Raw genomic sequence first — 13,292 nt, 5'->3', positions numbered from 1 at the left:
AATCAAGCCGGCAATCAAGGATCAATATGGACAATACATTAGTAAGTGCCTTGTATTAACTTTCTCTACATGATAAATGCCACTTGCTGAAGTGAGACAACCCCTTTAACTGAATGAGATGCCTATGGCTGACTTCACATCAGCGTTGTGTTATCCGTATTTCTGTTCTGCCAGAGGAATAGAAGAACAGAATAAAACTCATCCCTTTTGAGCATCAGTTGTGCTCAGTTTGCATCAGTTTTAGGTCAGTTTTAACAGGTTTCAGTTATTTTTAACAGGAGGAAAAGTACAAAAGGCAGGGCATTTTGGCTGGGGCAACATAGCGATCATGGTCATGACGCCCAATGCTCTACCTAACATCATGGGTAGAGGTGCAGCCACTGAACTGAATGGGGTCACAGCGCAACTCGCAAGTTACCACAACCCCAGAATGGTAAAAAAAAATCCTTTAGTTTTGGATTTTTTTGCGATCCTAGGGTCACGGTTGCAGCAATTTGCTGCAGAGGAGTGTAGTGACCAAGATCTCCATGTAGCCCCAGCCTTACTCCTGTCAGAAATATCTAAAACCTGATGGAACTACACAAACTGAGCACAATTGATGCAGGAAATAACCCTTTCATAAAAATGGGGATTAAAGCAGATTTTCTTTTTCCCGTTTTTTCTTTTCCACTGACAGAACAGAAGACAGAATGTAATATGAACTTAGATGCTGCTTAATGGAGGGGGGGGGTTACTACCCTTCATTGAAGAGACTCAGTGGTGTATGGAGACTTATCCTGCATCTAGGACATCTCACCCAGCCTACCAGTACCCTGATGAGGGGCAAAAAATCCGAAACAGCTGTCCACAGATGGACGTTTCTGGTTTGGCTGCTTTGATTTAATTAGCATTCATTTTTTTTTCCATGTAACATTGCCTGAAAAAGATGTCTCCACACATCTTCTTCCAGATTGTCCGTAATTCAGAAGGCATGCAAATATATGGACTATTGTCTGTCCATGGTTTAGTCACACTGGATAGAGAACATTCTCTCTGTAAATGAGGCTGTCACTGACAAGCACTTTCACATACTTGTGGTCATTCTTGATGAATTACCATTATTGACAGCAGTGATTGGGATGCCATGTCATAGGGGTAAAGCTGTCTGGATTCACCATCCATTGTCACTCCCTGCTCGGTGGGGAGTGTCCAGGGTCTATGGAGCAACTGGACAGGAGCTCAGAGCTCTCACATTGCATCTGCCAGAGGCTGGAGCTCAACAAACTCCCCTAGACAGATTTCTCCTACTGGCTTCATGCTCAGTACTGTGTGATCTAAGATGCTCCTAGGCTCAGGATCTGTGAGCTGCAGCAAAAGACCTTTAGATACCTGCATTACATGCATTCATACCCTCCTGGTGCTTCTTGTCATTGACTGCCAGGCTATAAATGCTCAACTGCCAAGATTTTTGACACAAAATGCTGGTAGAGTAACTGGATTAGACTCAGGGGTGCGGATCTGCTCTTTGAAAGAAGTAGAAAGCATGGGGTATCAAGAACAGGCTTGGAAGACCAATGGAATAGATGTTGTTGATGCCACAAGAGGGGTTCCTCTCAATACCAGGAGAGGCTGCAAGAAGAGAAATGTAGACATGGAAGGTGTCTCCTCTAAAGTACCAAAATCTGCTCTAAATGTAGATGTCTATTCTCTAAACGTCCATGCATCTCAAAGGCCAGGGAATGGTGGGCATCTTACTGCAGTGTTGCCAGCTTTGCCTCCAACTATTTCCACTCCTTACCCGACATCTCTTGTGCCAAAACCAATTCATGTTCTCTCCAGCTTTCCAGTTACTCCTGTGCTACCTCCTCTCACCTCCAAATATAGACCTGTTCGCTCTATTTACCCGCGAGCCATATCTTCATCCTACACAGTACGAGTTCCAGCAGGAGGAGCCCTTGGGGAAACCATCTTTACCATTCTAGACAGGAGGTACCGGGGTAAATGGTTTGAAATCAGTTGGCCCTCCAACCCCCCGGTAAGGATAGAAAGCGGATCTGGACGGTTGTATCTAAGCCATAAATTGCAAGGTGGACAGACTGAGATACAAGTGAAAGTGCATAATCTGGAGCAAGGTAAGGAACAGGCATTGTGTCACCACTATATTCAGTTTCCAAACTGACAGTGGGAGAATGGGGAGTAGTAGGAAAAAAATTATGATAATCTGGACTCCATGGGGGAGATTTATCAAACTGGTGTAAAGTAGAACTGACCTCGTTGTCCATAGCAACCAATCAGATTCCACCTTTCATTTTTCACAGCTCCTTTGGAAAATGAAAGGTAGAATCTGATTGGTTGCTATGGGCAACTAAGACAGTACTACTTTACACCAGTTTGATAAATCCCCCCCCCCCCCATATCTGCAGTACTACTCAGGTTTAACTGTAGATAATGGTTCAAAATCAGGCCAACAGGTTCCTTTTAACCCATAAAAAGGTTGATAGAAATTAAAATCTTACTTTTGTGTATTGCAACAAAAAAAAAAGTTATGGCTGTTATGACTATGAATGTGAGAAGGGCTGGCGAGGAGTTTGGGGGGCACACTGCCTGTAGGGGGCCCTGAAATTCCTGATGGCAGCCCTGTCTGTAGCCCGGACAACCTTATTCTCCGAGTGGATGCGGTGACCTCACCAGGTGCATGGCCCAGAGGTGGACCCGCAGACATTCATGGCATACCATGTAAATTTGCCATAAATTTCTGAGTTGGCAATACCCCTTTAAGAAAGAATTGAGACACGTTGGTCCTGTCTCTCTCAGAAAATGGAAAATCTTTTTGAAATAGATCCATCAGGACATAGGACACCAGCGCCAGTCCATGTTATCCAGGGGTGTTTGTAGATGCCTGGTGCACCTTGTGGCATGGTGGAGAGGCATGATGAGACCCAGGGCATTGGGCTAAACAGCCAGGTCACAGGACCTTGGTGCCAGTTGCTAGCAATGCCACTGGTTGTCACCCAAATAAGGAAGGCTTATATCATTTGGATCAAAATACACTTGGTATCAAATATAATTGATGAGATTTCTGAAACTGCCTAATATTGGTTGCCCATAGCAACCAATTTTAGCACAGCTTTCATTTTGTATTCTGCTCTTGAATAATGAAAGCTGCGCTGTGATTGGTGGCTGTGGATAACATAGGCAGTTTTTCTTATAGACCGCTTTCATACATTTGCGACAGTTGTGCCAGTCAGATTTCACCTTTCTTTTAACAAATATATGGTTGCCACATACAGAACATGTGGGGTCCTGAAATATTCATAGTAACAATAGGAACCTCCATATATACTGCAGACGACTACTATATATATATATATATTATACTGTGCTCGTTCGTGTTAATTACTTTACACAGTTTAGTGTCGTCTGCAATGTATAGAAGACTTAGAAATGATAATGAAATAATCATATTATTTATGTTCTCTAAAGGACTTTAAAAATTCATGAAATGTTCTTACTATGTTCAAATATTTCTCTTGAGTCGTGTTTGATGTGACTTTTTACCCCTGCATCTGATGGTATCTGATGTATAAATGCAGCCGGAGCTCTGATGGCAGGGTATCGACAGGGGATCTGCCTTTAGGGAAGGTCTGAAAATGTAGTTCAAGGGTATCTGATTTGAGAAACCATTAATAAAGCACTTCACGAGGAGTAAACCCCACAGGGCACTGGTATTGACTTATTTCATAATATGAACCAATTAAAATGGATTCTTTTAGGCCGAATGCACACGGCCGTGAGCGGTCCGTGGTAACACGGGCTGGATTCCTGCTGAGAGCAGGAGCGCACGGCGTCATTGGTTGCTATGACGCTGTGCGCTTGCTGCTGCCACCGCAGTACAGTAATACACTATCTATACCAGTGTACTACTGTACTGCGGCGGCAGCAGGAAGCGCACAACGTCATAGCAACCAATGACGCCGTGCGCTCCTGCTCTCAGCAGGAATTCAGCCCGTGTTGCCACGGACCGCTCACGCCATGAAACACGGCCGTGTGCATTCGGCCTTAAGTTTAAAGGGAACCTGTTGCATTGTGCAGGACAATCTGCAGGCTGTATATCATAGAGCATGATATCACAACCGCAATACATAACATATCTATCTAACAAAACAACTAATTGTGGGTAAATACTCTGCAATGTTTAATAAGGGTAACATATGTACAGGTAATTAAAAGAAAATAAATTAATGAAATGGTTCAGAATCATATGACAAAAAAATAAATAAAATGAATTTCCAGGTATTCGATCAATGAACTCAACAATCCTTAGACCCTGTCCATCCGGCATTAGCTGGGCGACAAAGCCCCACTACAAAACATTGCAACAAGCAATGTCCTGTGGAATGAAACCATGGAGAGAGGGCGCAGCCTGATGCAAACTCATACAGAGAAGGCTGTCAGAATAAGACCACCCACCGGACTCATAATCATAGAATGAGCAGGAAATTAAATACCGTATATACTCGAGTATAAGCCGACCCGAGTATAAGCCGAGGCCCCTAATTTTACCCCCAAAAATGGGAAAAATTAGTGACTCGAGTATAAGACTAGGGTGGGAAATGCAGCTATAATGCAGAGTGTATGTGTATATAATGCACACACTCTACATTATATACACACATCTGCAAGAGGGTGACTCAGATTGATGGGAGTCTGACTCTGACTCCCTGTATTTAATGCAGAGTGTGTGCATTATATACACACACACTCTGCATTAAATACAGGGAGCCATCCACAGATCTCCCCCCTAAACAGTGCCATCCACAGATTCCCCCCTAAACAGTGCCATCCACAGATCCCCCTCCCCTAAACAGTGCCAGGATGGCACTGTTTAGGGGAGGGGGGATCTGTGGATGGCACTGTAGGGGGATCTGTGGATGGCACTGCCATCCACAGATCCCCCTACAGTGCCATCCACAGATCCCCCTCCCCGACGCTCACAGCAGTATATTTATAAAGTAGTATTCATCAGTATTCTTTAACTTTGGATATCTTACTTTGTCTTTACTCCGGTAATAGCAGCCGCAGGCAGTGCGGGGAGCGGCGCTCACTCACTGACGTCACGCGCCTGCTCCCACTAGGCGGCGCAGGCGCGTGACGTCAGTGAGTGAGCGCCGCCCCCCGCACTGCCTGCATTACCGGAGCAAAGACAAAGTAAGATAGTAGACTCGAGTATAAGACGAGGAGGCTTTTTGAGCACAAAAATTTGTGCCCAAAAACTCGTCTTATACTCGAGTATATACGGTAAATATTTTGCAAGTAAGGTCTCATGCACATGACCATGTCAGTATTGCGGTCCATAAACCACAGATCTGCAAAATTCAGAGACCTTCCGTGTGCAGTCTGCATTTTTCTCACTCCCATCACTAGATATGACTATTCTTGTCCACAATATGGACAAGAATAGGGCACGTTGTATAATTTTGGAGACAGAGATATGGATGTGGGCTACACATAGATGTCATCCATGTGCTTTCCTTTTAAAAATAAATAAATATATGGTTGTTCTGTCCTCCTTATGTGTGAAGGTACATAGCTTGACAGACAGCTAAACCTTATCCAGGCAATTAATTGACAATGGAGTAACATTCGACTTTATCTTTATTGCAAGGATGTAAATCAGTGGTAAAACTGGGGAACAGAAAAAACAATGCGCTTACTAATGGGGTCTGACATATAGTAATGCTTATACAAACACAGATGCATATCTAGAGCATGCTAACTATCTGCATAACAAGCATGGTCCCTAGCTGCTAACTATAAGCTGCTATAAAGTACAGGAATAGGATATGCAAAATACATAAGAAAACAGATGCAAAACAGGCTGTAATGTGGCTATGTGACATACAAGCCATGTGCTATCCTCATGCAGTGATGACTGTGAATGAAGAAAATGCCTGCTATGTGCAGGGATGATGATGTCATTAAGATATGGAAGCTGAAGTAGACCAAACTTGTAGTGTGAAATAGCTGCGATTGTATGTAAAACGGCCACTAGATGGTGCTGTTACACAATCCACAGACAGATAATTATACAGAAAACATAATAACTATGTATGAAAGTTATGCATAAATTAACAATAAACTTGCTGAAGGCATGACAATGGTTGTGTGCATGCGTCCTTATTAGGGATGAGCGAACTCGAACTGTATAGTTCGGGTTCGTACCGAATTTTGGGGTGTCCGTGACACGGACCCGAACCCGGACATTTTCGTAAAAGTCCGGGTTCGGGTTCGGTGTTCGTCGCTTTCTTCGCGCTTTTGTGACGCTTTCTTGGCGCTTTTTGAAAGGCTGCAAAGCAGCCAATCAACAAGCGTCATACTACTTGCCCCAAGAGGCCATCACAGCCATGCCTACTATTGGCATGGCTGTGATTGGCCAGAGCACCATGTGACCCAGCCTCTATTTAAGCTGGAGTCACATAGCGCCGCCCGTCACTCTGCTCTGATTAGCGTAGGGAGAGGTTGCGGCTGCGACAGTAGGGCGAGATTAGGCAGATTAACTCCTCCAAAGGACTTGATTAACTGATCGATCTGCAGCTGTGGATCATTGAGCTGCTGATCCTCAATTGCTCACTGTTTTTAGGCTGCCCAGACCGTTTGTCAGTCACATTTTTCTGGGGTGATCGGCGGCCATTTTGTGTCTTGTGGTGCGCCAGCACAAGCTGCGACCAAGTGCATTTAACCCTCAATGGTGTGGTTGTTTTTTGGCTAAAGCCTACATCAGGGTGAAGCTGTCACACCAAGTGCATTTAACCAGCAATAGTCTGTTCATTTTTTGGCCATATACAAAATCAGGGGCAAGCTGCGCCTGTCACCAAGTGCATTTAACCCTCAATGGTGTGGTTGTTTTTTGGCTAAAGCCTACATCAGGGTGAAGCTGTCACACCAAGTGCATTTAACCAGCAATAGTCTGTTCATTTTTTGGCCATATACAAAATCAGGGGCAAGCTGCGCCTGTCACCAAGTGCATTTAACCCTCAATGGTGTGGTTGTTTTTTGGCTAAAGCCTACATCAGGGTGAAGCTGTCACACCAAGTGCATTTAACCAGCAATAGTCTGTTCATTTTTTGGCCATATACAAAATCAGGGGCAAGCTGCGCCTGTCACCAAGTGCATTTAACCCTCAATGGTGTGGTTGTTTTTTGGCTAAAGCCTACATCAGGGTGAAGCTGTCACACCAAGTGCATTTAACCAGCAATAGTCTGTTCATTTTTGGCCATATACAAAATCAGGGGCAAGCTGCGCCTGTCACCAAGTGCATTTAACCCTCAATGGTGTGGTTGTTTTCTGGCTAAAGCCTACATCAGGGTGAAGCTGTCACACCAAGTGCATTTAACCAGCAATAGTCTGTTTATTTTTTGGCCATATACTACATCAGGGGCAAGCTGCGCCCGTCACCAAGTGCATTTAACCCTCAGTAGTGTGGTTGGTCAAGCTGTGACACCAAGTGCATTTAACCAGCAATAGTCTGTTCATTTTTGGCCATATACTACATCAGGGGCAAGCTGCGCCCGTCACCAAGTGCATTTAACCAGCAATAGTGTGGTTATTTTTTGGCCATATCCCAGTCTAATTCTGTCACTAAATCCATACCGGTCACCCAGCGCCTAAATACTAGGCCTCAAATTTATATCCCGCTAAATCTCTCGTTACCGCTGTCCTGTTGTAGCTGGGAAAGTTATTTAGTGTCCGTCAAAGCACATTTTTTGTTCTGGGTTGAAGTACAATTCCCAATTTAGCAATTTCATAATTTAGTGGTTTCTGCTATATCAGAGCTATTTGAAATCTATCCCTAAAAGGGTATATAATATTCAAGGTGCACATTGGGTCATTCAGAATAACTTCACACACACCCGCTACTGTGTATTTCCAAGTCTAATTCTGTCACTAAACCCATACCTGTCACCCAGCGCCTAAATACTAGGCCTCAAATTTATATCCTGCTAAATCTCTCGTTACCGCTGTCCTGTTGTAGCTGGGAAAGTTATTTAGTGTCCGTCAAAGCACATTTTTTGTTCTGGGTTGAAGTACAATTCCCAATTTAGCAATTTCATAATTTAGTGGTTTCTGCTATATCAGAGCTATTTGAAATCTATCCCTAAAAGGGTATATAATATTCAAGGTGCACATTGGGTCATTCAGAATAACTTCACACACACCCGCTACTGTGTATTTTCAAGTCTAATTCTGTCACTAAACCCATACCTGTCACCCAGCGCCTAAATACTAGGCCTCAAATTTATATCCTGCTAAATCTCTCGTTACCGCTGTCCTGTTGTAGCTGGGAAAGTTATTTAGTGTCCGTCAAAGCACATTTTTTCTTCTGGGTTGAAATACAATTCCCAATTTAGCAATTTCATAATTTAGTGGTTTCTGCTATATCAGAGCTATTTGAAATCTATCCCTAAAAGGGTAGATCATATTGAAGGTGCACATAGGGTCATTCAGAATAACTTCACACACACCCGCTACTGTGTATTTCCAAGTCTAATTCTGTCACTAAACCCATACCTGTCACCCAGCGCCTAAATACTAGGCCTCAAATTTATATCCCGCTAAATCTCTCGTTACCGCTGTCCTGTTGTAGCTGGGAAAGTTATTTAGTGTCCGTCAAAGCACATTTTTTGTTCTGGGTTGAAGTACAATTCCCAATTTAGCAATTTCATAATTTAGTGGTTTCTGCTATATCAGAGCTATTTGAAATCTATCCCTAAAAGGGTATATAATATTCAAGGTGCACATTGGGTCATTCAGAATAACTTCACACACACCCGCTACTGTGTATTTCCAAGTCTAATTCTGTCACTAAACCCATACCTGTCACCCAGCGCCTAAATACTAGGCCTCAAATTTATATCCTGCTAAATCTCTCGTTACCGCTGTACTGTTGTTGCTTGGAAAGATATTTAGTGTCCGTCAAAGCACATTTTTTGTTCTGGGTTGAAGTACAATTCCCAATTTAGCAATTTCATAATTTAGTGGTTTCTGCTATATCAGAGCTATTTGAAATCTATCCCTAAAAGGGTATATAATATTCAAGGTGCACATTGGGTCATTCAGAATAACTTCACACACACCCGCTACTGTGTATTTTCAAGTCTAATTCTGTCACTAAACCCATACCTGTCACCCAGCGCCTAAATACTAGGCCTCAAATTTATATCCCGCTAAATCTCTCGTTACCGCTGTCCTGTTGTGGCTGGGAAAGTTATTTAGTGTCCGTCAAAGCACATTTTTTGTTCTGGGTTGAAATACAATTCCCAATTTAGCAATTTCATAATTTAGTCGTTTCTGCTATATCAGAGCTATTTGAAATCTATCCCTAAAAGGGTAGATCATATTGAAGGTGCACATAGGGTCATTCAGAATAACTTCACACACACGCTTCTGTGCATTTCCAAGTCTAATTCTGTCACTAAATCCATACCGGTCACCCAGCGCCTAAATACTAGGCCTCAAATTTATATCCCGCTGAATTTGAATACAATACATTGGGCCAAATAATATATTTGTTGTTGTGGTGAACCATAACAATGAGAAAAACATCTAGTAAGGGACGCGGACGTGGACATGGTCGTGGTGGTGTTAGTGGACCCTCTGGTGCTGGGAGAGGACGTGGCCGTTCTGCCACATCCACACGTCCTAGTGTACCAACTACCTCAGGTCCCAGTAGCCGCCAGAATTTACAGCGATATATGGTGGGGCCCAATGCCGTTCTAAGGATGGTAAGGCCTGAGCAGGTACAGGCATTAGTCAATTGGGTGGCCGACAGTGGATCCAGCACGTTCACATTATCTCCCACCCAGTCTTCTGCAGAAAGCGCACAGATGGCGCCTGAAAACCAACCCCATCAGTCTGTCACATCACCCCCATGCATACCAGGGAAACTGTCTCAGCCTCAAGTTATGCAGCAGTCTCTTATGCTGTTTGAAGACTCCGCTGGCAGGGTTTCCCAAGGGCATCCACCTAGCCCTTCCCCAGCGGTGAAAGACATAGAATGCACTGACGCACAACCACTTATGTTTCCTGATGATGAGGACATGGGAATACCACCTCAGCATGTCTCTGATGATGACGAAACACAGGTGCCAACTGCTGCGTCTTTCTGCAGTGTGCAGACTGAACAGGAGGTCAGGGATCAAGACTGGGTGGAAGACGATGCAGGGGACGATGAGGTCCTAGACCCCACATGGAATGAAGGTCGTGCCACTGACTTTCACAGTTCGGAGGAAGAGGCAGTGGTGAGACCGAGCCAACAGCGTAGCAAAAGAGGGAGCAGTGGGCAAAAGCAGAACACCCGCCGCCAAGAGACTCCGCCTGCTACTGACCGCCGCCATCTGGGACCGAGCACCCCAAAGGCAGCTTCAAGGAGTTCCCTGGCATGGCACTTCTTCAAACAATGTGCTGACGACAAGACCCGAGTGGTTTGCACGCTGTGCCATCAGAGCCTGAAGCGAGGCATTAACGTTCTGAACCTGAGCACAACCTGCATGACCAGGCACCTGCATGCAAAGCATGAACTGCAGTGGAGTAAACACCTTAAAACCAAGGAAGTCACTCAGGCTCCCCCTGCTACCTCTTCTGCTGCTGCCGCCTCGGCCTATTCTGCTGCTGCCGCCTCGGCCTCTTCCTCCGCCTCTGGAGGAACGTTGGCACCTGCCGCCCAGCAAACAGGGGATGTACCACCAACACCACCACCACCACCTCCGTCACCAAGCGTCTCAACCATGTCACACGCCAGCGTTCAGCTCTCCATCTCACAAACATTTGATAGAAAGCGTAAATTCCCACCTAGCCACCCTCGATCCCTGGCCCTGAATGCCAGCATTTCTAAACTACTGGCCTATGAAATGCTGTCATTTAGGCTGGTGGACACAGACAGCTTCAAACAGCTCATGTCGCTTGCTGTCCCACAGTATGTTGTTCCCAGCCGGCACTACTTCTCCAAGAGAGCCGTGCCTTCCCTGCACAACCAAGTATCCGATAAAATCAAGTGTGCACTGCGCAACGCCATCTGTGGCAAGGTCCACCTAACCACAGATACGTGGACCAGTAAGCACGGCCAGGGACGCTATATCTCCCTAACTGCACACTGGGTAAATGTAGTGGCAGCTGGGCCCCAGGCGGAGAGCTGTTTGGCGCACGTCCTTCCGCCGCCAAGGATCGCAGGGCAACATTCTTTGCCTCCTGTTGCCACCTCCTCCTTCTCGGCTTCCTCCTCCTCTTCTTCCACCTGCTCATCCAGTCAGCCACACACCTTCACCACCAACTTCAGCACAGCCCGGGGTAAACGTCAGCAGGCCATTCTGAAACTCATATGTTTGGGGGACAGGCCCCACACCGCACAGGAGTTGTGGCGGGGTATAGAACAACAGACCGACGAGTGGTTGCTGCCGGTGAGCCTCAAGCCCGGCCTGGTGGTGTGTGATAATGGGCGAAATCTCGTTGCAGCTCTGGGACTAGCCAATTTGACGCACATCCCTTGCTTGGCGCATGTGCTGAATTTGGTGGTGCAGAAGTTCATTCACAACTACCCCGACATGTCAGAGCTGCTGCATAAAGTGCGGGCCGTCTGTTCGCGCTTCCGGCGTTCACATCCTGCTGCTGCTCGCCTGTCTGCGCTACAGCGTAACTTCGGCCTTCCCGCTCACCGCCTCATATGCGACGTGCCCACCAGGTGGAACTCCACCTTGCACATGCTGGACAGACTGTGCGAGCAGCAGCAGGCCATAGTGGAGTTTCAGCTGCAGCACGCACGGGTCAGTCGCACTACAGAACAGCACCACTTCACCACCAATGACTGGGCCTCCATGCGAGACCTGTGTGCCCTGTTGCGCTGTTTCGAGTACTCCACCAACATGGCCAGTGGCGATGACACCGTTATCAGCGTTACAATACCACTTCTATGTCTCCTTGAGAAAACACTTAGGGCGATGATGGAAGAGGAGGTGGCCCAGGAGGAGGAGGAGGAGGAGGAGGAAGAGGGGTCATTTTTAGCACTTTCAGGCCAGTCTCTTCGAAGTGACTCAGAGGGAGGTTTTTGGCAACAGCAGAGGCCAGGTACAAATGTGGCCAGCCAGGGCCCACTACTGGAGGACGAGGAGGACGAGGATGAGGAGGAGGTGGAGGAGGATGAGGATGAAGCATGGTCACAGCGGGGTGGCACCCAACGCAGCTCGGGTCCATCACTGGTGCGTGGCTGGGGGGAAAGGCAGGACGATGACGATACGCCTCCCACAGAGGACAGCTTGTCCTTATCCCTGGGCAGCCTGGCACACATGAGCGACTACATGCTGCAGTGCCTGCGCAACGACAGCAGAGTTGCCCACATTTTAACCTGTGCGGACTACTGGGTTGCCACCCTGCTGGATCCACGCTACAAAGACAATGTGCCCACCTTACTTCCTGCACTGGAGCGTGATAGGAAGATGCGCGAGTACAAGCGCACGTTGGTAGACGCGCTACTGAGAGCATTCCCAAATGTCACAGGGGAACAAGTGGAAGCCCAAGGCCAAGGCAGAGGAGGAGCAAGAGGTCGCCAAGGCAGCTGTGTCACGGCCAGCTCCTCTGAGGGCAGGGTTAGCATGGCAGAGATGTGGAAAACTTTTGTCAACACGCCACAGCTAACTGCACCACCACCTGATACGCAACGTGTTAGCAGGAGGCAACATTTCACTAACATGGTGGAACAGTACGTGTGCACACCCCTCCACGTACTGACTGATGGTTCGGCCCCATTCAACTTCTGGGTCTCTAAATTGTCCACGTGGCCAGAGCTAGCCTTTTATGCCTTGGAGGTGCTGGCCTGCCCGGCAGCCAGCGTTTTGTCTGAACGTGTATTCAGCACGGCAGGGGGCGTCATTACAGACAAACGCAGCCGCCTGTCTACAGCCAATGTGGACAAGCTGACGTTCATAAAAATGAACCAGGCATGGATCCCACAGGACCTGTCCGTCCCTTGTCCAGATTAGACATTAACTACCTCCCCATAACCATATATTATTGGACTCCAGGGCACTTCCTCATTCAATCCTATTTTTATTTTCATTTTACCATTATATTGCGATGCTACCCAAAGTTGAATGAACCTCTCCTCTGCCTGTGTGCTAGGCCTAAATATATGCCAATGGACTGTTGCAGTGGTGGCTGACATGAAGCCTGATTCTCTGCTATGACATGCAGACTAATTCTCTGCTGACATGAAGCCAGATTGTCTGTTACGGGACCTCCCTCCTCTGCCTGGGTGCTGGGCCTAA

The 13,292-nt window shown here is 46.5% G+C and overlaps 1 protein-coding gene across 1 annotated transcript in view; it reads left to right on the top strand.

Annotated features, from left to right (window-relative positions):
* The first annotated feature begins 1,522 nt into the window (after positions 1 to 1,522).
* Positions 1,523 to 13,292, top strand: part of LOC122939290 (neural-cadherin-like) — a 143,946-nt gene continuing 132,176 nt past the window's right edge. Inside the window, exon 1 of the mRNA XM_044295363.1 lies at positions 1,523 to 2,111. Coding sequence (XP_044151298.1) covers positions 1,523 to 2,111 — 589 coding nt within the window. The remainder of the gene's footprint in view (positions 2,112 to 13,292) is intronic.

Source organism: Bufo gargarizans, chromosome 5 (assembly GCF_014858855.1).
Source record: "Bufo gargarizans isolate SCDJY-AF-19 chromosome 5, ASM1485885v1, whole genome shotgun sequence".
NCBI classification, from domain to species: Eukaryota; Metazoa; Chordata; class Amphibia; order Anura; family Bufonidae; genus Bufo; species Bufo gargarizans.
Note: the sequence above shows the minus strand (reverse complement) of the source record. Positions and strands in the feature narration are given on the sequence as shown.